The following is a 25765-nucleotide window of genomic DNA, read 5'->3' as shown; positions in this document are numbered from 1 at the left end:
CATCTATTGAGATGATCATATGGTTTTTCTCCTTCAATTTGTTAATATGGTGTATCACATTGACTGATTTGCGTATATTGAAGAATCCTTGCATTCCTGGGATAAACCCCATTTGATCATGGTGTATGATCCTTTTAATGTGCTGTTGGATTCTGTTTGCTAGTATTTTGTTGAGGATTTTTGCATCTATGTTCATCAGTGATATTAGCCTGTAGTTTTCTTTCTTTGTGACATCTTTGTCTGGTTTTGGTATCAGGGTGATGGTGGCCTCGTAGAATGAGTTTGGGAGTGTTCCTCCCTCTGCAATATTTTGGAAGAGTTTGAGAAGGATAGGTGTTAGCTCTTCGCTAAATGTTTGATAGAATTCACCTGTGAAGCCATCTGGTCCTGGGCTTTTGTTTGTTGGAAGATTTTTAATCACAGTTTCAATTTCAGTGCTTGTGATTGGTCTGTTCATATTTTCTATTTCTTCCTGGTTCAGTCTTGGCAGGTTGTGCATTTCTAAGAATCTGTCCATTTCTTCCAGGTTGTCCATTTATTGGCATAGAGTTGCTTGTAGTAATCTCTCATGATCTTTTGTATTTCTGCAGTGTCAGTGGTTACTTCTCCTTTTTCATTTCTAATTCTATTGATTTGAGTCTTCTCCCTTTTTCTCTTGATGAGTCTGGCTAATGGTTTATCAATTTTGTTTATCTTCTCAAAGAACCAGCTTTTAGTTTCATTGATTTTTGCTATTGTTTCCTTCATTTCTTTTTCATTTATTTCTGACCTGATCTTTATGATTTCTTTCCTTCTGCTAGCTTTGGGGTTTTTTTGTTCTTCTTTCTCTAATTGCTTTAGGTGCAAGGTTAGGTTGTTTATTCGAGATGTTTCCTGTTTCTTGAGGTAGGCTTGTATTGCTATAAACTTCCCTCTTAGCACTGCTTTTGCTGCGTTCCATAGGTTTTGGGTCGTCGTATCTCCATTGTCATTTGTTTCTAGGTATTTTTTGATTTCCCCTTTGATTTCTTCAGTGATCACTTCGTTATTAAGTAGTGTATTGTGTAGCCTCCATGTGTTTGTATTTTTTACACATCTTTTCCTGTAATTGATATCTAGTCTCATAGCGTTGTGGTTGGAAAAGATACTTGATACGATTTCAATTTTCTTAAATTTACCAAGGCTTGATTTGTGACCCAAGATATGATCTATCCTGGAGAATGTTCCATGAGCACTTGAGAACCACATCTTCTTTGTCCATTCATCTGTCGATAGATCAGTATATGTTTATTGAATACCTGTTGCATGCCCAGCACTACAGTCAACACTGAGGTTACAGCAGTGAATAGAATGTGCAGACTCTCTATTTCCAGAGTTTACCCTCTGGTGCAGGGAGAGATACACAAATAAATGAATATATAATATATAATGGTAAGTGCTGAAAAGAAAAACAAAGTGGAGAAAGGGAATGGGGTGCTATTTTATGTGATATGGTACAAGAAACTTTTTCTAATAAGATGACATTGGGACAGAGACCTGAAGAAGTATAGCTGTAAATCATTGTATATGATTACTGGGAAGAAGAACATTCCAGAGAGGAAGCCAAACATTCAAGGGCCCGAGGCAGGTATGCATTGGCTCTGTGTGAGGAGCAACCAGGAGGCCAGTGCTTCATCTATCCCAGTTGTTATTATTAAAGTATTTTCAAATCCAAGACTTCATGTCATTTCACCCTTGTATAACCTCAATATGTAATTCTAAAAAATATGGGAATTTTCTCCCTTATATAACTTTAATGCTTTATCATCCCTAATAACTTTTACACTGATTTCTTGGTACACTGGATTGTTTTAGTGTCATTCTACTGAGTACTAGTGAGAGTGAACATTTGCACCTTAATGGTGCTACTGTTTTTAACTTGTTTGCTACTATATTTTACACTTTTTATCTATTACTGTCCTAATTTTTTTCAGTCAATTTTTATGGACTTTATGAAATAAAAACATTATATACCCATTTGCACAGGGTGCTTTTTACTTTTTAAATTTTAATTTGGATTGGCATCTTTAAGTGTATGCTTTAATGTGTCTGTAGTCAGCTCTTTTGTGGTTATTACAATTTCTAATTTTAGAAAATTAACTGACTTCTACAAACTTCATAGATATTTTGTTCTTTTTAAAACATTTTTCTACTATTTTCAATAGCATTTAAATCCATTTTAAAGTTCTTTTACAATAAGCTGTAAATTGAGAGTCCAAATCAATCCCCCCTCCCATGCCCGCATACCTTATTTTAGCACCATTTACTGAACAGCTGCTTATATCATCATTGTTTTATCTGCCTGTTCAGTTATAAGTTCTGATTTATGTCAGTTCGTATTTCAGGGCCTCTTTTTCTATTTCTTTTATCCATCTATCCACTTGTACCTGCAGAGATAGACAGGCCCAGGAGACAGTTTAATATATTTTAATTCTTTTTATTGGAAATTATCTCAAGTACAGAAAAGTAACAAACTATAGGTAGATATTCAAACAGTTATAGAATGAATTCTCATGGAACCATCACCCAGGTCAAGAACTACAACACTATCAGGACAGATCTCTCTTTGTCCATAGTATCTTTGTGTCCCTTTATACTTTTACCACCTAAGAGAGCCACCCAGTTTTTTATAGTCAGAGTTGATTCATTCGATTACATGAATATACCACAGTTTATTTTTCAGTTCTACTTTTCATAGGCAGTTAGGTTGTTTCCAGTTTTTGACAGTTATAAATCACTACTATGAACATTTTCTATGTTATTTGAATAGGATAGAAATGAATGGATCATAAGACATCATATCTTTAGCTGTCCATTTTTCAACTTTTCTTTAATGCGTATACTAGTTTACAATCCCACCAGCAGTATATAGGAGCTCCCATTGTTGCACATGCTTCCTAATGTATGGTATTGTCAAACTTAGATTTTTACCAATTGCTGAGCATATAGTGATACTTCAGTGTGGTTTTATTTTTATTTATTTATTTATGTTGGGTCTTCGTTTCTGTGCGAGGGCTTTCTCCAGTTGCGGCAAGCGGGGGCCACTCTTCATCGCGATGCGCGGGCCTCTCACTATCACGGCCTCTTGTTGCGGAGCGCAGGCTCCAGACGTGCAGGCTCAGTAATTGTAGCCCACGGGCCCAGCCGCTCCGCGGCATGTGGGATCTTCCCAGACCAGGGCTCGAACCTGTGTCGCCTGCACTGGCAGGCAGACTCTCAACCACTGCACCACCAGGGAAGCCCCTTCAGTGTGGTTTTAATTTGCATTTCCCTTTTTACTGATGAGCTTGAACACATTTTCATATCATTATCGTCTTTTGAAATTCTTTAGTCAATTGCCTGTTCGTCTTTTTTACCTGTTTTTCTGTTGTATTGCCTGTATTTTTCTTAATGATGTGTAAGAGTTCTTTATATATTTTGCTTATGAGTATATTCCATGTTCTAAAAATTGCTGATATCTTCTTCCACTCTGAATTGTCCTTTAGCTCTCTTTATGGTTTCTTTTTGTGAACAGAAGTTCTTCATTTTGGTCAAATTTATCAATCTTTCCTTTTGTGCTTCACACTTATTAGGACTTATGTAAGAAATTCTTCCTTGGCCTATTTTTGAATCTTATATAAACAGATCATGCCATCTGTACTTTTTGTCCTGTTTAAGAAACCTTTGCTTACCATAAGACCATAAAGATATTCTCCAATGTTTTCTTCTCAACGTATGATTGTTGTTCCTTTATAAACTTTTCTTCTAAGGGGCTAAATTTTTACTGTAATATTCAGGTGTGGTTACCTTTATTCCGCCATATTTTGCTTCTGGTTGTATTTTTAAATCTGAGGAGTTATATCTTTTTCTTGTGATAGGAAATCCTTGCCAGTCATCTCTTCAAACATTACCATGCTACCATTTCCTCTTTTCTCTCTTAAGCTCCTATTAAACAGACATTAGAACATCTGGATCACCTCCAATGGCTTAAACTCTTCATCTCTTTTTCCATTTATACTGCCTTTACATAGAATTCCTTGCCTCGATTTGTATTGATTCACTAATATATTCTTCAGTTATGTATGACCTTTTGGCTCTTCAGCTTATCCACTAAGTTTTTTTTTTTTTTAATTAGTATAGTTATTTATAAAATATAGTACATGCACAATAGGATATATGTAACAATTAACATAAAATTATAAGAGAATAACATATAAATCTCTAGATTTGCATATACAAGAGATTTACTAGGAAATACACCTAGGAATATAATTGCTGGGTCTTGGCATACATTTTTTTTCCCCCCACCTTTAAAGAGTGATTTTTATTAAACTTTTAAAAATTTGCTTTAAAAAATCAGTTAACCTGTTGGATCCTGATATCTCCAGATAGTCACTTCAAGTCTCCATTCCACTTAGCTTGTATAGACATATAGCCACAAAAGAGGGTAAAGGCTTCTGGGGCTTTGTCTGAGAATTTAGTGGACATTAAAACACACCAGACAGGCTGTGTGGCCCAGTTGACTTTAAATAGGCATACTTTCTTATTCAGCTTTACCAGGTAATACCAAACTGTTTTCCAAGTGTCTGTATCACCATCTTTCCCTGTAATTGATATTGTAAGATTTTTTTCATTTTTTAACAATCTGATTGGTGAGTATAAAATCTCATTTTGGGGCTTCCCTGGTGGCACAGTGGTTAAGAATCTGCCTGCCACAGCCGCATAGCACAGGGAGATCAGCTCGGTGCTCTGTGACCACCTAGAGGGGTGGGATAGGGAGGGTGGGAGGGAGACGCAAGAGGGAGGGGCTATGGGGATATGTGTATATGTAGAGCTGATTCACTTTGTTATACAGCAGAAACTAACACACCATTGTAAAGCAGTTATACTCCAATAAAGATGTAAGACAAAAAGCATCCGCCTGCTGGGACTTCCCTGGTAGCACAGTGGTTAAGAATCCGCCTGCCAATGCAGGGGACACAGGTTCGATCCCTGGTCTGGGAAGATCCCACATGCCGCGGAGCAACTAAGCCCATGTGCCACAACTACTGAGTCTGTGTGCCACAACTGCTGAAGCCCGCACACCTAGAGCCCATGCTCTGCAACAAGAGAAGCCACCACAATGAGAAGCCCGTGCACAGCAATGAAGGCACAACGTAGCCATAAATAAATAAATAGAATAGAATAGAATAGAATAGAATAGAATAGAATAGAATAGAATCTGCCTGCCAATGCAGGGGACACGGGTTCGAGCCCTGGTCCGGGAACATCCCACGTGCCGCAGAGCAACTAAGACCATGCACCACAACTACTGAGCCTGTGCTCTAGAGCCCACATGCCATAACTACTAAGGTCCACGCACCTAGAGCTCGTGCTCCGCAACAAGAAAAGCCACCGCAATGAGAAGCCCATGTACCGCAATGAAGAGTAGTCCCCGCTTGCCCCACACAGCAATGAAGACCCAATGCAGCCAGAAAAAAAGTCTTATTTCATTGTTTTAAATTGAGTTTTCCTGGTTACTGTTGAAGATGATTATCTTTCCACATGTTTGGCCAATAGTGTTTCTTCTGTGTAATGCCATTTTTTTTTTAAACTGCTATCCCTCCCTTCTCTTAATTGCAGTAGCTGCAGTGCAGCTATGCTCCACTTCATCTGATTTGATAATCTGCACTTTTTTTTTTAAGATTTATTTATTATTTATTTTTGGCTGTGTCGGGTCTTAGGTGCGGCACACCAGATCCTCGTTGAGGCATTCAGGATCCTCCACTGTGGTGCACAGGCTCCTCACTGTGGCACGCATGCCTTTCTCCAGTTGTGGTGTGCAGGCCCTCTCCTCTCTAGTTGTAGCATGCAGGCTCCAGGGCGCATGGGCTCTGCAGTTGTGGCACACGAGCTCAGCATTTGTGGCACGTGAGCTCAGCAGTTGTGGCGTGTGGGCCCAGCTGCCCCGTGGCATGTGGGGTCCCAGTTCCCCAACCAGGGGTCAAACCCACGTCCCCTGCACTGTAAGATGGATTCTCTACGACTGGACCACCACAGAAGTCCCTATAATGCCATTTTGATCATTTTTTTATTAGACTATTTGTCTTTTTCCTAAAATTTATAGGAATTCCTTATATATTTTCTAGGTACTAATTTTTGGTCAGTAGCATGTTTTATAGACATCTTTTCCTGTTGTAGCTTATTTATTCATTTTCTTTATGATCTTTTGATGAACAGTAATTCTTTGTGTTATTATGGTTACATTATATATTTAATAGTTAAATTATATATAATTATATAATTTTATATAATTATACATAATTATAATTATATAAGTTTATTAAAAAATTCTACTTTTTTCCTTCATAGGCTTCACACCTTTGGGGTCATAAGAAACCTTTTCCTAGCCCCATTTTCTCCTGTTTTTTCTTCCAAGAATGTTTATGGTTTTACTTTCTTATTAAAGCCCTGTTAATGTAACTGGAGTTGATTTTCACAAATGGTATGAGATCAGTTATAATTTTTTCCCCGTAGAGAAAACAAATTATTTTTGCCCCACTGAATGAAGAGTCCATTTGTTTTCCACTGATCCACAGTCACATATTAAAACTCCATGTATACATAGGTCACTCTTATTGTATTGGCCTTTTTATCTATACCTGTCCTAATTACTCTTGCTTTTATCAAAAGTCCTGATCTCTGATGGGACAGGTCCCTCCACCTTTTTCTTCAGAAGTATTTGGTTATACTTGTCTTTTTGGTCTTTCATATAAATTTTAAAATTACATTAAGTAAAATTTCATTTATGTTGTTTTTTGTCAACATCCATTCATGATAAAAACTCTGAACAAAGGGGGAACATATCTCAACATACTAAAGGCCATTTGTGACAAGCCCACAGCTAACATCATACTCAGTGGTAAAAAATTGAAAGCTTTTCCTTTAAGATCAGGAACGAGACACGGATCCCCACTCTCACCACTTTTATTCAACATAGTACCGGAAGTCTAAGCCAGAGCAACTACGGAAGAAAAAGAAATATAAGTCATCCAAATCAGAAAGGAAGAAGTAAAACTGTCACTATTTGCAGATAACATGATATTATATATAGAAAATCCCAAAGACTCCACTAAAAAAAAATTAGAATTATTTATTTATTTTTATTGAAGTATAGTTGATTTACAATGTGTTAATTTCTGCTGTACAGCAAAGTGGTTCAGTTATACATATATACATTTTTTTAAAGCACTATTCTTAATGTTTTCTTTTTTTAATATTTTATTTATTTTGTTTGGCTGCGTTGGGTCTTCATTGCTGTGCGCGGGCTTTCTCTAATTGCGGCGAGTGGGGGTTACTCTTCGTTGCGGTGTGTGGGCTTCTCATTGCAGTGGCTTCTCGTTGTGGAGCACAGGCTCTAGGCACATGGGCTTCAGTAGTTGTGGCACGCGGGCTCAGCAGTTGTGGCTTGCGGGCTCTAGAGCGCAGGCTCAGTAGTTGTGGCGCACGGGCTTAGTTGCTCCGCGGCACGTAGGATCTTCCCGGACCAGGGCTCGAACCCGTGTCCCCTGCATTGGCAGGTAGATTCTTAACCACTGTGCAACCAGGGAAGTCCTATATATACATTTTTTTACTACTCTTTTCCATTATGGTTTATCATAGGATACTGAATATAGTTCTCTGTGCTATACAGCAGGACCTTGTTGTTTATCCATTCCATATACAATAGGTTACATCTGCTAACCCCAACCTCCCACTCCATCCCTTCCCAAATCCTCTCCCCCTTGGCAACCACAAGTCTGTTCTCTATGTCCGTGAGTGTGTTTCTGTTTCATAGATAGGTTTATTTGTGTCATATTTTAGATTCCACATATAAGTGATATCATGTGGTATTTGTCTTTCCTTTTCTGATTTCGCTTAGTATGATAATCTCTAGTGGCACCTATGTTGCTGCAAATGGCATTATTTCATTCTTTTTTATGGCTGAGTAGTATTCCATTGTATATATTTACCACATCTTCTGTATCTGTTCCTCTGTCGATGGAAATTTAGATTGTTTCCATGTCTTGGCTGTTGTGAATAGTGCTGCTGTGAACACAGAGGTGCATGTATCATTTTGGATTAGAGTTTTGTCTAATCCAAATGCTCAGGAGCGGGATTGCTGGATCATATGGTAATTCTGTTTTTAGAAAAACTGTTAGAATTAATAAATGAATTCAGTAAAGTTGCAGGATACAAAATCCACATACAAAAATCAGTTGCATGTCTATAGACTAGTAATGAACACTCAGAAAGAGAAGTTAAGAAAAAAATCTCATTTACAAGTGCATCAAAAAAAAAAAAAGAATAAAATACCTAGAAATAAATTTAACTAAGGAGGTGAAAAGACCTGTACATTGAAAACTATAAGACACTGATAAAAGAAATTGAAGAAGTCACAAATAAATGGAAAGCTATTCCATTTTCATGGATTGGAAGAATTAATATTGTTAAAATGTTCATACAACCCAAAGTAGTCTACAGATTCAGTGCACTCCCTATCAAAATTCCAAGGCATCTTTCAGAGAAATAGAACAAACAATTCTAAAATTTGTATGAAACCTACAGAAGACCCTAAATTGTCAAAGTAATCTTGAGAAAGAAGAACAAAGCTGGAGGCATCATGCCTCTTGATTTCAAACTAGATTACAAAGCTGTAGTAAAAATAGTATGGTATTGGCATAAAAACAAACACATAGATCAATGGAAGAAAAGAGAGCCAAGAAATAAACCCACATATATATGGTCAGTTAAAATGAAAAAGCCAAGAATATACAATGGGAAAAGGACAGTCTCTTCAATAAGTGGTGTTGGAAATACTGGACCACTGTCTGACCTTACACAAAATCAACTCAGTATGGATTAAAGACTTGAATACAAGACCTGAAACCATAAAACTCCTAGAAGAAAACACAGAGGGTAAGCTCCTTGACATTAGTCTTGTATTTTTTTGGATATGACACCAAAGCAAAGGCAACAAAAGCAAAAATTAACAAATGGGATGACATCCAACTAAAAATCTGCACAGAAAAGGAAACCATAAGTGAAAAAGGCAGCCTACTGAATGAGAGAAAATATTTGCAAATCATATATCTAATAAGGAGTTAATATCCGTTTTATACACACACACACACACACACACACACACACAGAACCCATACAACTCAATAGCAAAAAATATATATATATAATTTAACGAAAATGTAAAAAGAAACAAATGGAAATTTTAGAACTGAAAAATACAATGGCCAAAAATTTTTAAACTCACTGGATAGGCTCAATAGGAGAATGGAGAGAACAGAGGGAAATTAGTGAACTAGAAGGTAGATCAAGAGAAATTAGCCAATATGAGTAACAGAAAAAAGATTGAAAACTTAAAAAGAGTGACTCAGGGACATGTGGGACAACAACAAAGGTTTCATATTTATGTCACTGAAGTCCCAAAAGGACCATAGTAAATGAAAGAACCATAGAAAAATAATGTGTTACTTGTAGGGAAACAAAGATTTGAATGACTAGATTTATCTTCATAAACCATGGAGGTCAGCAAAAAGTGGAACAATATTTTATTTGCTAAAGGACTGTCAACCCAGAATTCCATAGCCTGCAAAAACTCTTCAGAAATGAAAGTAAAATTTAAAAAGGCAATATTGCAAATGTACATGGCAACTGAAACTCTGGCCTGAGCATCCATGTGGGGCTAGGAAATAGTGGGGACAGTGGGTAATGAGAGAGAGTCTGTACCCTGTCTCAAAGGAGTAAGCACTTGTTAAGCCTAGGAGACAGCTGTCATGAGAATACAGGCCTAGTGCTGCCGCATAATCTGGTCCTTCAAGGAAAGGCAGAAATCCAGATTTCTGTATTAAATCTCCTGATATGTCAACACTGGTAACTAATTCAAAACTTTAGAGAACTATTGGGGCAACACCAAACACAAACATGTGAATAGGATACAACTTGATTCATTGGGTTTCTACTTATATAGAGTTATCTTTTTCTTTGAACCTCAGAAATTCTACCAAGGTATATCTAGTTAAAACTCTTTCCTTGGGACTTGCCTGGTGGCACAGTGGTTAAGACTCTGCGCTCCCAATGCAGGGGGCCCGGGTTCGATCGCTGGTCCAGGAACTAGATCCCATATGCATGCCGCAACTAAGAGTTCGCATGCTACAAATGAGGAGCTGGCGAGCCACAATTAAGGAGCCTATGAGCTGCAACTAAGGAGCCCATGTGTCACAACTAAGAAGCTGGTGAGCTGCAACTAAGGTGCCCACGAGCCACAACTAAGGAGTCTGCCTGCCGCAGCTAAGACCCGACACATCCAAATAAATAAATAAATAAATTTAAAAGAACAAAAACAAAAAGTCTTTCCTCATAAATTCTGCTCAGCACAGAAAGGAACCATCTGATTACTAAGAGTTTTCTTTGACTCTGGGAATTTGTCTTATTGTTGGTTTTGCATCATCACCGTATTCTCCCTCTGGAACTCATATTTTACATTTATTTTATTTCCTATATAATTTTCCTTCCCCATGACCCTGTCATATTTTGGGGGGGGGGGGTCACCATTTCTATCTTTTCTCTTCTGAGAATTTTTTTTCAAGAGTTAATTCTAGTTATAGTGATGATTCACTTTTCACTGTGGAATTTGAAGATTTAGCTTACTTCATATCCTCTTTCCTCATCCTCCATATATACTGTATATAGTATATATAATCCTCCATATATACTATATCACAATTTTAATTAAATTGTTGTTCAGTTCACTCACTGACTATGTAAATGTTTTTTGTTGCTGAGCTCTGTAGTCACATTTCACTCCTTGTACAACTTTTCTTTACCATGGAGTTAAACCTTGTCTTAATTGAGAGTTTGCTTAGTTTTCTGTTTATCTGTCACTAATCTCTTTTCAGACACATCAGGTAACTGTGGGGTATTTTGTTTTGTTGTTTTTGTTTTTGTATACTAGCCTGGTGTGTCCTTTATTTTTTTTGTTTTTAATTTTTATTGGAGTATAACGGCTTTACAATGTTGTATTTCTATTGTACAGGAAAGTGAATCAGTTATACATATATCCACTCTTTTATTTTTTAAATTTTTTTATTTTTTATTTTTAAAGATTTTTTTTTTCACGTGGACCATTTTTAACACCTTTATTGAATTTGTTACAGTGTTGCTTCTGTTTTGTTTTGGTTTTTTGGCCCTGAGGCATGTGGGATCTTAGCTTCCCTATAGAACCTGCATCCCCTCCATTGGAAGGCAGAGTCTTAACCACTGGACTGCCAGGGAAGTCCCCTATCCACTCTTTTTTAGATTTCCTTCCCATTTAGGTCACCACAGAGCACTGAGTAGAGTTCCCTGTGCTATACAGTATGTTCTCACTAGTTGTCTGTTTTATATGTAGTAGTGAATATATGTCAGTCCCAATCTCCCAATTCATCCCACCCCCCCTTCCCCCCTTGGTAACAATAAGTTTGTTTTTTACGTCTGTGACTCTGTGCTTTGCAAATAAGTTCATCTGTACCATTTTTCTAGATTCCACCTATAAGTGATATTATACGATATTTGTCTTTCTCTTTCTGACTTACTTTACTCTATATGACAATCTCTAGGTCCATCCATGTCACTGCAAATGGCATTATTTCGTTTCTTTTTATGGCGGAGTAATATTCCATTGTATATGTGTACCACATCTCCTTTATCCATTCCTCTGTTGATGGATATTTAGGTTGCTGCCATGTCCTGGCTATTGTACATAGTGCTGCAATGAACATTGGGTGCATGCATCCTTTTGAATTATGGTTTTCTCCGGATATATGCCCAGGAGTGGGATTGCTGGGTCATATGGCAGCTCTATTTTTAGTTTTTTAAGGGACCTCCATACTGTTCTCCATAGTGGCTGTACCAATTTACATTCCCACCAACAGTGTAGGGGGGTTCCTTTTTCTCCACACCCTCTCCAGCATTTACTCTTTGTAGATTTTTTGATGATGGCCATTCTGATCAGTGTGAGGTGATACCTCATTATAGTTTTGATTTGCATTTCTCTAATAATTAGTGATATTGAGCGTCTTTTCATGTGTTTTTTGCCCATCTGTATGTCGTCTTTGGAGAAATGTCTATTTAGATCTTCCACCCATTTTTTTGATTGGGTTGTTTGTTTTTTTGATATTGAGCTGTATGAGCTGTTTGTGTATTTTGGAGATTAATCCCTTGTCAGTTGCTTCATTTGCAAATATTTTCTCCAGTTCTGTGGTTTGTTTTTTAACTGAGATATCCCTCCTCTAACCCTCTGTTCTTCCTCCCCAGGTGTGATTGTAACATAGCTTTATTTTAGAATTTTCCTTTATTATCATCCAGTGGATTCCCTTAGGATCATCCCTTTGATTCCCTTAACTCCTCCCCTTTGAATTCGTTTTGATTCTCTTCTGTATTTGCATGCCTTGGATACTTTTGTATATCTAGACTGTTGGATCTCTTGCCTTCCTCTTTCTTGATTTGTTTTCTTATTATTCTGAAGCACATCTTTCAAAAGCAACCAAGGGAAGGATGCAAAAGAAGTAAATAGAAAGTATATTTTGTGAATCCTTTCATGAATAAAAATGTTTTCATTTCACTCTCATAACTTGATTGATAATTTGACTGGAGATGTCATTTTAGGTTGAAAAACTGACTTCAACTTTTTAAAGGCATTGCTCCAAGGATTTCTAAAATCTTCTATTATCTAGTGTTGTGGAGAAGTCCAAAACCCATTCAGGTTCTTAATTCTTTTAAGTGACCTGTTTAATCTCTTTGGAAGCTTTTAGCATTTGTTATTTATTTATGATGTTCTAATATTTCGTGTTGAGGTATCATGATGTTGATTTTATTCTTTCTTGTACCAGGGCACTCACTTATTCCAGAAACTAAAAATCTCTGAAATTTTCTTCTGTTATTTTGTTGATCATTTGTTCTGCATTGTTTTCTCTTTTTCTCTGTTCTCTATGTTTCAAATGTTGATTGATCATTTTTTATGTCCAGTGCTTGGCACCATGTCTGACACATAGTAAGAGCTCATTAAATTTTTTGAATGATTGAACACTTGTAATTCAGATCTTAAATTTTTTGTGCTGTCTCTAGAATTTCTTTTTCTCTTTTTTAAATTGAAGTATAGTTGATTTACAATGTTGTGTTAGTTTCTGGTGTACAGTGAAGTGATTCAGTTATACATGTATATATACATATTATTTTTTCATATAGTTCTCTGTGCTATACAGTAGGACCTTGTTGTTTATCTATTTTATATATAGTAGTTTGTATCTGCTCTTTTTTTTTTTTTTTCTAGTTTCCATCTCTCTTTTTATGTTGTACTTTCTGTGATGTTTTATTAAGTTCTCATCTTTGTATTTTTATTTAAAAAATTTTTTTCAGTATTTCTTTTTCGGACATCATTCTCTTATGGAATTGCTATATAATATTGTTTTTAGAAGCATTCTTTTCTTTTTTTTTTTTTTTTAGAAGCATTCTTCTTTTGAATTTTGGGTTTTTTTCCTCCATTGTCTCTCCTGTTTCTCTTTGTGTATTTTAAGCTCTTATTTTTTTTTGGTTTTGTTTTTAATTAATTAATTTATTTATTTTTGGCTGTGTTGGGTCTTCATTGCTGCGTGCTGACTTTTTCTAGTTGTGGCGAGCGGGGGCTACTCTTCGTTGTGGTGCGCAGGCTTCTCATTGTGGTGGCTTCTCTTGTTGCCGAGCATGGGCTCTAGGCACGTGGGCTTCAGTAGTTGTGGCACGCAGGCTCAGTAGTGTGGCTCATGGGCTCTAGAGCGCAGGCTCAGTAGTTGTGGTGCATGGGCTTAGTTGCTCCGTGGCATGGGGGATCTTTCCGGACCAGGGCTCGAACACGTGTCCCCTGCATTGGCAGGCAGATTCTTAACCACTGCGCCACCAGAGAAGTCCCTTAAGCTCTTATATTTAATGTTTTCCTGAAATAGCTAGTGACTCAAAGCTATTTGCTCATATAAAACTGTGGCATTAAAAAGCTGATTTGAGCTTATTTGTGACAGGATTTGTAGATTTATTGGTGGTAGTCACTGTAGAGTGATCTGCCTAGAACAGTTCATTGGCTGACACCACCTATCGGGTCTTTTCTCTTGGGCTGATTTTCTCCAGAATGGGTTCCTCTACTTTCTTTCTGGAATTAATAATATAAGCATGGCTGCCTGATTCTTGAGAGCTTTTGGGTATAGTGGACTGTGGAATCAGCCTGCTATATGGAGTAGGTCTGAGAATCTGCAGTCTGTCTGTTTCTTACAGATTTTCAGTTAATTATCCTTTTTGCAACCCTTATGCACCCTAGTTTCAAGGGTATCTGGTGATTGCATTCTTGAAAATATCTGGTATTCTACAATAAGACTAATCTGTGACTTAGGTTTCAAGGCTCAAGGTTAATACATCATTTATTACTATTCCATCTATTCTCTAGTTTCCAAATTTTTGTTGATGCCCTTTTTTTCCCCCACTCTCATTGTCCTCATGGAGTTTCTTCTTTTGTTGAATCTCATTACTGTCTTTAGTGGCACTTCATGAAAGAGCAATAATAAATGCATATATCCAATGTACCATATTTGCAAAAAGTGTGTCCTTTTTTTTTTAATTAATTAATTTTTTTGGCCGCGTTGGGTCTTCATTGCTGTGTGCAGTCTTTCTCTAGTTGCAGCGAGCAGGGACTGCTCTTCATTGCGGTGTGCAGGCTTTTCATTGCAGTGGCTTCTGTTGTTGCGGAGCACAGGCTCTCGATGCACGAGCTTCAGTAGTTGTGGCACGCGAGCTCAGTAGCTGTGGCTCACGGGCTCTAGAGCGCAGGCTCAGTAGTTGTGGCACATGGGCTTAGTTGCTCTGCGGCATGTGGGATCTTCCCGGACCAGGGATTGAACCTGTGTCCCCTGCATTGGCAGGTGGATTCTTAACCACTGCGCCACCAGGGAAGTCCCTGTCCTTTTTCCCTAGAGGAAATTTTTAGACATTTTTCATATATTTAAATACTTTCTAATTGAGTCAGTAAGTAAATATTTGTTGATCTTCCAATATGTACCATGTACCATGCTCAGAGTTGGATACACATTGATGAAGACAATAGACATTTTCCTTGCCTTCACAGAACTTAAGACCTATCGAAGGAAAAGATAGTAAATGAACCTAAATAAGTATGTAATTACAAATTATGAAAATCCTGTTAAGGAAGAGAACAGAGTGCTAAAAATATAATTACAAGGAGGGTGTAATTTGGTCATAGGATCAGAGAAGACCTCAAAAAGTATGACGTTTATGTAGAGATTTGGAAAATAAGTAATAGTTACCAAGGCCAAGAGTAAAAGAAAATACCTTCTATACATAAGGAAAAGTACCTAGAAAGGTCTAAACAGGGACTAATAGTTAGGAGCATTTGAAGAACTATAAAATAGGACCAATGTGGATGGAGCTTAGAAACCAAAATGGAGCATAGTGTGAGATTTGGTTGAAAGGTAGGCAGGAACCAGATCATTCAGAGTTTTGTAGACCACATTCAGGAGTTTGGCTTTTATTGTAAGAGCAATATCGTATAGGAAACCACCAAAGGATTTTAAGCGGAGCATTGGCAGGCTAATGCCATTCTAGTGACATGGATTCAAGACTACAAACCTCAAGTGGAGAAACTAGGTTGGAGGCTATTCCAGTATTCCGAGGGAGAGATATTTCATATTAGATATTATCTTGAATATAAAGGGAAGAGTGTCAGGATATATTTAGGAGCAATATTAAACAGTATTTGCTAAATAATTATATGAGAGGAAGATGAATAAGATGGTACTAGAATGATCTTCACTTTTTTGGCTTGAGGTTTTTCCTCTGGGTCCATAGTGTGGTCTTCAAAACACTTCACTTGCCTAACATCCCTATTTTTATATGGAAATTCTTCCATAATATTATCTCCCAAATACTAAATAATTATTTAATACCAAGTATTTTTTCATGTAGTATTCCCAGTCCTCACAATGATTATAAGAGTTAGTTATCATTCCTATCATATAGACAGACAGTTGGGGGCTCAGAAAGATGAACTAATTTGCCCAAGAAAACAAAGCTTGTAATTAACTGAGTTTGAGTTCAAAACTCATACAACTGAATCTTGTACCTCTGATCTTTCAATAGCAATACACTGCCTCCCATTATATTCTTTTCACTTCTCTTTGAACCTACAAATGCCCTTCCTGTCAGTTGGTCATCACTACTACAGTGCTTGTGCACTTGTTAAGTCCTCTCCTCTTTTTTCCTAAGTTCAGAATCACAGAATTCCAAGGCATAGTATTTTCATCAAACCCCAAGCATATACCATATCGAGCCACAGAAAATCCTCCCTATATAACACTCATGCTAGGTTCATTCAGCACCTGACTTTTCTTAAGGTACTCTCCCATCTGGATTGCCACCTTCTGTTTCCCTGTCATTGGTTGAAGAGAACCTAAGCGTCTAGTTACTTAATCTAGAATTTTCAGCAATGGTGGAAATGTCTGATGTTTGTGATTTCCAGTATGGTAGACACTAGCTATATTTGGCTATTTCTAACACTAGAAATGTGGATATTGCCATTGAGGAACTGAATTTGAATTTTTATTTAATCTTAATTATGTTAAATTCAAATAGACATATATGCTAGTAGCTACTGTAATGGACAACACAGATCTAACCAGGGCCTGGCAAACTTTTCAACAGGCCAGATAGTAAATATTTTAGGCTTGCAGTCAATGTGGTCTCTGTTGCAACTGTAGCTCAAAAACAGCCATAGACAATACATAAATGAATAAATGTGGCTGTGTTCCAATAAAACTTTACTTATAAAAATTATTGCAGGGCTGCAGTACCTAGTTTGCCAACCCCTGGACATTCTCCCTTAGACATATTCATTTAATCCTGACGACCACCCTATTAAGTGGTATGATCATTCCCCTCATTTTACAGTTCATGCTGTGTGCTGCTCTTATATGTGTGTTTGCATATGCTGTGAGATTTTGTGTGTGTGTATGTATGATTAGAGCCATCCCGTAACAAGGGAGTCTAAGGCATCTGTATATTTAGCAAGCTCCCGTAAGTAATTCTGATTTATAGCAACGTTTAGAAACCAGTGGCTTACTTACTGTCCTCACCTTACTATGTCATCTCTCTTCACTCTTCTTTTCTTGTCCATTTTTTAAAATTTCAGTTTAATTCTCCCATTTTAATTGAAGTTTTATTTCTCCCAAACAAGAAAAATGTGAGTGATTGCTTTCATATTTTCTTTCAGTCCTGGAGTCAAGATGTGAGACCAAGAAATTATTTCTGAAGAAGGAAATTTATGAAATAGAGTCAGCCCAGTGGGAGATAATGGAAAGACTTACAAGACATGACCTTCAGTGCTCTAGTTTCAGAGATGATTGGGAATGTAATGGCCAGTTTGAGAAACAACATGGCTCTCAGGAGGGACATTTCAGTCAACTGATATTCACCCGTGAAGGCATGCCCACTTTTAGTCAACATCCATCCTTTACATTACAGCAAATCATTAGTAATAAAGAGAAATACTGTGCAACTAAGGAATATAGGAAAACCTTTAGACATGACTCACAGCTTACCACCCATCAGATAATTCATACTGTTGAGAAACCCTATGAATGTAAGGAATGTGGAAAGGCCTTTAGACATCCCTCAAGACTCAGTCATCATCAGAAAATTCATACTGGCAAGAAACCCTTTGAATGTAAGGAATGTGGAAAAACCTTTATTTGTGGCTCAGACCTTACTCGACATCACCGAATTCACACTGGTGAGAAACCCTATGAATGTAAGGAATGTGGAAAGGCCTTTAGTAGTGGCTCCAACTTCACTCGACATCAGAGAATTCACACTGGTGAAAAGCCCTATGAATGTAAAGAATGTGGGAAGGCCTTTAGTAGTGGCTCAAACTTTACTCAACATCAGAGAATTCATACAGGGGAGAAACCCTATGAATGTAAGGAATGTGGCAATGCCTTTAGTCAGAGTTCACAACTTATTAAACATCAGAGAATCCACACAGGTGAGAAACCCTATGAATGTAAGGAATGTGAAAAGGCTTTTCGTTCTGGTTCAGACCTTACTCGACATCAGAGAATTCATACTGGTGAGAAGCCCTATGAATGTAAGATATGTGGGAAAGCCTATTCTCAGAGTTCACAACTTATTAGTCATCATAGAATTCATACTAGTGAGAAACCCTATGAATATAGGGAATGTGGGAAGACCTTTAATTATGACTCACAGCTGATTCAACATCAAAATTTGTACTGGTGATAAAACATAGAATATATGAAATGTGTGCAAATGCTTTTATTTACAGCTAAAAACTATTAACATCAACTATTTAACAAAAGAGAATTTATCTCTATATTAATCCCTCTAAATAGAAGAAGGTAGAAACATCTTATTTGCTGACTACAGCTTGTTCAGCCCAAGAAAAATCATGTAGGAGAAACACCCTATGAGTAGAATATGTTTTGGAAGCCATTTAATAAAAGCCCCTATTTCCCTTGCCATCAGGTAATTCAGTCTAGTAAATACTCAGAATGACAACAGCACTTCTGGCACCTTTCTAATCTTAAACATCAGAGAATATATGCTGAAATGTAATCCTGTGATTTTCATTTTATTTTCCCCCCAATTTGTCTATAGTTGTAATATTCTTAATCTTTTAATCCATTTAAATTTATATAACTGTAAAGTCCATCTGTGTATATCATGGTTTGTAAAATATCTTTATTTTTAAGATACCTTTAAAACCCAAGAGCAGTCACCTCTTTATTTTTGAAGATAGCTTATTCCTTTTGCTCTTTACAAAATTTAGACTTTCTTGTTGTAAAAACGTTCATGTAATGACTTACCACTCAGTAAATAGAGATCCTTTACTATCTTCATGGTGTTTTCCTTGTGTTGCTATAATATCATTTCATCAAATCCTTATTGATAGACATTGTAGTTTCCTCCAGCATTTTTGCCATTATACACAGTGCCCTGACGGGCATTCTCCCTAGGTATATCTTTGTGTCAGGTCTTTTATTTTAATTGCAGAAATAATGCCTCAACATATATTTTCCTTATAATACGTTTAAACATTACAAGTAAGGCCTTTGACCACTATCCTTGTACCCATATCCCTCCCTGTTTAGTATTTATCCTTCCTGAGCATTTTCCTATGTTTTTATACATATATGTTTTGGTAGAAATTATAAAATGGGGATAATTATAATACCTACCTCATAATTTTGTGTGAAGATCAAATAAAGAGACACAAAGTGCTTAGAATTGTGCCTGTCATATAATAAATAGATACCCACAGAATGTTGGTCATTGTTAATTGTATTCACTGTTGTCATTATTAGTATTATTTGTTGAAAAGCAACTGTTTCTACAGACCTTACTCAACATCAGACAGGATAGATAATTGAAGAAAGACCCATTGAGGGTAATGAATTAAGAAATTTTCCATTATCACTTACTTCCTATGGAACATGAAGTAATCCTGGGTGTTGGTGGGGAAAGTAATGTGTGTAATGAGTAGGAAACGCTGTATTCAGACTGGTATCCTTTTCACTACATCATATAATACCTAATATAAAGACAGATGATAATATAGACAAAACATTGGTGACACTGATGAAAAAATATGAAAAGACAAACAGCATTATGTTTGAAAATGAATATGCATATGTACATAAAGAGAAACCTTATAGTGACTGATTTTAAATGTTATACTGAATACAGTACTTCCAATACATTTGAAAACCTAAACAAAATTATTTTTTAGGAAAATAAAAATTACAGTATTGACTCAAAGAGAATTAGAACTCTTGGGAGACTCATAAACACAGGTAAAAGGGGAAATTTAGCGTGAGATATAGTAGCTATTACTAATGAAGCATCAAACCCAATTTCTTTTCAGGCAGAACTCTTTTTTAAAAAAATTGGGGTATAATTGACACCAACATTATATTAGTTTCAGGTGCACAACATAATAATCTGATGTTTGTATACATTGGAAAATGACCAGCATAATAAGTCTAGTTAACATCCACCACCATGCATACTTACAGAATGTTTTTTCTTGTGATGAGAACAGGCAAGACTTTATCAAGTATTCAAGGAACTATTTGTTATATAGAAGTAGACATCTCATAACATACTCTAACATAATCCTGATGTTAGATATGGATTAGGAGAACACAAACAGGAAGCTATTTTTCAGGGTCATCCATGAAGATATATACAAGCATACTAAAGAAAATAGCAAACTGTAGGTATCTATTAAATGAACAGAAATGAACCTGCATTGGGACAGTAACTGAAGAGGATCCCCAGTGCCCAGTTCCAGCTAATGAGTGCTATGAGAAAATGCAGGCCTTGTTTTGCCAGCTGTTCTGACTTTTGGGGAAAATCCAGAAATCTACATTTTTTCAGTGTGTGATAGCCCTTGATTTTTTAAATGGCAGCTAGGGTTTTGTTTGGTTTTTTTTTAAACATGGTATGGACCAAAGATATATTGACGCTGCAAGTAGCAAGTGACCCATAGCTTACTTTTGTTCTGGACACTAGAGCAGTGAGTGTGCAAAAGGCTCACAGGAGGAGTTTTTAATAGTGCAAATCCCTTAGCCCCAAGGAAACTTAAGGGCGGCAGGGGAATAGTGAAATACAAGATAATTTACCTGGAATTTATTAGATGTGAAAAGTATTTTCAGAGATAAAGTAGCTAAGCTCCAAATATAGTTTTTTTTTAAGGACTTGATCCAGTCCCATATTTTCTACATGCAGTTTTTTATTTTCAGCATCATGTCATTTAAAAACTAGGGTATATTTTATATGTTGTAATCCCATTCTTGAGCTATATAACTATACACACACAACTGAAAATAAGAATAAAGAGTTAACCTATTGAGAAAAATAAATAGTCAGACCATCACTCTAGCAGCAAATATGTCACTGGAATTATGCATTCTGTTTCAGACCAAGGGTCAGCAAACTTTCTGTAAAGGGCCGGAAAATAAATATTTTACCCTCTGTATGTCATACTATTTCTGTTGCAACTACTCACCTCTGCCATTATAGTGTGGAAGCCTACTAAAGTTTCTTAAGAAATCCTGAAGTTTAAAAAAAAATGTGTCCCACAGCTTAGATTTGTTTAGGTTTAGGTTAGTGTTTGAGATGGGCTTTTACTGTTCCTCAATTTTCATGCTCAGCAAGCAGCTTCCTACACTGAATGGTACCATTCTGTGGAAGGAAAATCCATATATCCAAAGTTACTATAGATCTGTCCTTCTATGCCCCACTCTCTTTTTTCTTAGATCCCATATTAGAGGACTTTAAAAAACAAAACAAAACATTGAGCTACTTTATTTTTTACGAGGCATGAAGAAGTAAAATATTTAATAATCAATTTGAGATAAGTAGAGTGAGCAACATATCTGCAGCTGGAAGAATTAGTAAAGACGAGGCTGTTTTGTTCTACTATTTTGCATTACACTAAAATGAGAACTAAGTGGAATTTTATATTCTTATGTCATTTTAAAGTCATTTATTGAGTTCCTCATCTAAAATTACACAAGTAATGCATTTGCACTCGAACCAATGAAACAATGCCAGTAAAAAGAAAAAAACAGTATCTCTGCTCCTCTCCATTCCTCACTCCCTTCCCCTCTGTCCATTTCCTTCTGAGTAATGTCTAAACCTCGTGTATCTCCCCCATATATTTCTTCATGCTTAAACAGTAACACAAATAAATTATTTTAGTATTTTTTACCCCCCAAAATGGATGATACTTTATACATTTCTCTGTAATTTGCTTTTTTACATTCAACAGTACATTTCGGATTTTCTTTCAAGTCAGTAAATGATGATTGAACTTAGTTGTTTTAACGGTTACAGTATATTCCACAGTATGCTTGTACCAATACCTACTCAACTACAGTATTTCCCCAGTTGTGATATTTCATATTATCTCCTCTTCTTTGCCATTTAAAATTAGTGCTGCAATAAACATTCATATATTATATTCTTGTCTATTTTATTTCTATAAAATAGGTTTCCCAAAACATTTCCAATGTTTTCCATGTTTCTTAGAAAAGTATTGCTTGTAGAAAATTTCAGAGGACAGGAGGATAAAGGAAAAAAGTACAGTTTTTCGTATATGTGTTTATGTGGGTATGTACACACACAGATTTAACACTTAATCCATTTGGACTGATTATTACATATGGTGTAATATAGTATGTTGGCTTGTTCTCATCCAGAAATAAAGCCAATTATGCCAGAAACAATTATTAAACTATCGAACTATTAAACTATTCATCTTCTACTGAATTAAAATACTATCTATCATATATTAAATGCTCATATCCTCAAACCTATTTGCCAGCAATCTTTGATTTATACTTTTCAGTAACTTATTACTTGTAAATAAAAATACATATATTATAATTACATAGTTTTTATTTGAAAATAAAGACAAATGTTTCATCATAAGAATTAAAAATTTTTTTTATCCAGTTCCAGTAAAGATCCTCATTGGGATTATATTTTGAATTATTAAGTTTAAATACAGAGTATCCCAAATGAATGCATGATTAACACTGGATATTCATTAATATATATGTATGTCTTGAAATTTCTTTGAGAACTCTTCATCCTCCTTACTCTCTAATATCTTTATAATGTACATAAAACATAATATATATAGTCCTTAAGGTATGCTAGTAATAGCTGAAAGTTTAACATATTTTATTAGGGTATTGATTATAAAGTGATAGATTCTTTTGATCTTTTATAATGTGCAGATAAAAGATATACCCATCTCACAGTATTACACCTATTTTATTTTCTTGTCTTATTTCATGTTGTAGACCTGATGACAGTGGATTTTGAGCAGGACTTCTTCTTTTTTTACCAGATTTTCCCCATTTTTACAGACTGAAGAGTTGGATTTTGAGGATAATTTCTGCTTCCTGTTTTCATCCCTACTCTTGTTTGTGTGTCATAAGAGAAATGATTTATTACCTTGGTGAAATGTATTAAAACACATAAATTACCTCCCTTTATTTGACCCTGAATTTCTCATGTTTCCTGGGGCAGGCTATGATTATCTATGCTGACTCTGCAGACCCATTCCTCTGCTGGTATATGTCCCAATATCTAGAGTTTGAATGAAGTATTAGGTTGTGCATTTTAACTCCAGGTTCAAGCTGCCTCTTTCAATAAAGCATTACCAAAAAAATGTTCTATTTCTCAATCAGTCCAGAAATCAGGATGAGAGAGTTATAGTTAATTATCACCCACAAAAAATTTTTCTATAGCCAGTTTTGTTTTATTTCTAATTTTAATGGAAATACATCAGTTACAGTCAATATGTTCTACATTTTATTAATTTGAGTGGATAAAGAATTCATTCAAATGGTTTTGAGTTGCTCATGGAAAATCCTAATGTGCTGAAGAACAAAGATACAGAACCAGAAACAATGCTCCAAATGATGACACAGAGCTTGTGTGGTGAGATCACCACTGCTGCTGCTGTACACAGAATCCCTAGCTTACACTACTGACACCATGGGTGCTGGGCTCTGGATGTTCGTGCTACTGCCACCTGTGTACCTGGGGTTACCCATCACCCAGATGGAATTTCCACAGTCCTTGTTCCTTTGTACCATCAGCTTGCTGTTTGGAGAGGAGTGTGTTTGAGTGCTGAAGCCTAGGTTCCATCCCTGTGCATTAGCTGCTGTGGAGACAGATACATTTTCAGATTAGTAAGGATCAGCCTCTGCTGCTTTTTTTAAATATATATATATAAATTTATTTATTTATTTATTTATTTTTGGCTGCGTTGGGTCTTTGTTGCTGTGCACGGGCTTTCTCTAGTTGCGGCAAGCGGGGTCTACTCTTTGTTGCGGTGTGCGGGCTTCTCATTGCAGTGGCTTCTCTTGTGGCAGAGCACGGACTCTAGGTGTGTGGGCTTCAGTAGTTGTGGAACGTGGGCTCCAATAGTTGTGGTTCGTGGGCTCTAGAGTGCAGGCTCAGCAGTTGTGGCGCACGGGCTTAGTTGCTCCGTGGCATGTGGGATCTTCCCGGACCAGGGCTCGAACCCATGTCCCCTGCATTGGTAGGTGGATTCTTAACCACTGCACCACCAGGGAAGCCTCCAGCCTCTGCTTCTTAAAGACGGATGTTTCCCATCATAGCAAGGGTACACATGAACTGGGCAGCCAAACGAATGGCCAGTGTTTATAAGATGGCATCCCATTAATCATACATAATTCTTCCCACAGCTGAAAATGAAAACCTCACTTAAAATAATATAGCCATTCCCCCACTCAACTGAAAATGTGCTGGGTAATGTCTATACCTCTTCTATATCTGTCAGGATCCTTTGTAGACATTCTGTAAATTTTGTCTTAAGTGGTAACAACCTACATATAAGAAAAAGAGTAAAAAGAAATGTAATCATAATATATAGGTATATATAAATTAGGTAGATGCTCCAGTCTTCTTCTCTGTAAATGACAGTTGTGACACACTCCCTTTTAATTTAGTAGATTGGGGAGTTTTTATAGGTAAAGTGACCTAAACCTTGATGATAAAAGGATCTGAATCCTTGTTGGTTATTATAGTTTTCTATTAACTTTTACTACTGGAAATGATTTAGAAGTAGGAGTTGACCCAGGGGAATCTTTGTGTTCTATCCATGTTCCAGTTGGACATTTCAAACCTATCTTTCCCTTGAGAGCCAGGATCAATCAGCCTGGCAAACACCAACCTACACCCTTCTTCTTCTTCCACCCCAGCCTTTGGTCTGTTGTCCAGGGTCACAAGGAGCTCTAAATAGCCAAGTTATAGGCTCACTTTACATTGTATTGGAATCACTGTTGTGTCCACTGGTGAAAGTATTTCTTCATATATTCTCTACATTATCCTTAGACAATGTTTTTGATATTTAGGTTTGACTTTCAGAATATGCTGAGATTTGATTATAATTTATGGTCTGGATATAAGGGGAGTGGAGCATGAGAAAAGTAACACTATTGCAAGATAACTACATCAAACAAGATCTTCAAACAGGTATCTCTAATAATGCATTGTGTCTTAAAGTTTAGGTTGTCTGCTAGTAGTATAGTTACATGAATTGTTTATTGTTTGTATGACATAATTTAATTTCAATTAATTAAATTTCAATTTTTTTAATTTCAATTTTTTGTATCCTTAAGTTATAGATGTGTTTTCTAAACACAATATTGTTGCATTTTTAAATTCAATATGACATTCTTTGTCTTTTAAATAGAGTATTAGATCTAATTTATTCAATGTAATTACTGATATATTTAGCTTTAAATCTACCATCTTTAATCTTTTCTGTTTATCTTGTCAATTCTATATTCTTTTTTTCCTCTTTGTTTTCTTCATGATTTTAAAAATTGTCATTTTGTTTTTTACCTCTATTATTGGAAATTCTACATACTATTTCTATGCTTTAAGGGTTACTTCAGAAAATATCATGAATACTAAAACCTATCATGGTCTAAAACAGTTCATATCTTTATTCACTCCCATGACAATAGAACGTACTTAGAGTACTTTAGCTACATTTATCCACCCATATCCCAATGTAGATTATTGTTTTCTTGCATTTTTATTATCTTTTTTTAACCTCATAGACATAATTTTTTATAGTCAATGTTCATTTACA

At 36.2% G+C, this 25765-nt stretch overlaps 1 protein-coding gene across 2 annotated transcripts in view; it reads left to right on the top strand.

Moving 5' to 3' along the window:
* The window catches only part of ZNF566 (zinc finger protein 566), a 36788-nt gene extending 17465 nt beyond the window's left edge, over window positions 1-19323 (top strand). Inside the window, exon 5 of one of the 2 annotated variants that reach the window (XM_036832942.1) lies at window positions 17315-19323. In XM_036832942.1, the coding sequence (XP_036688837.1) occupies window positions 17315-18339 (1025 nt within the window). In that variant the 3' untranslated portion in view covers window positions 18340-19323. The remainder of the gene's footprint in view (window positions 1-17314) is intronic. The other variant, XM_036832944.1, reaches the window with a different exon arrangement.
* Window positions 19324-25765: the final 6442 nt, after the last annotated feature.

The sequence above is a fragment of the Balaenoptera musculus genome, chromosome 19, assembly GCF_009873245.2.
Source record: "Balaenoptera musculus isolate JJ_BM4_2016_0621 chromosome 19, mBalMus1.pri.v3, whole genome shotgun sequence".
Taxonomy (NCBI): Eukaryota; Metazoa; Chordata; class Mammalia; order Artiodactyla; family Balaenopteridae; genus Balaenoptera; species Balaenoptera musculus.
The sequence above is the reverse complement of the archived record's forward strand: the minus strand, read 5'-3'. Positions and strand labels throughout refer to the sequence as shown.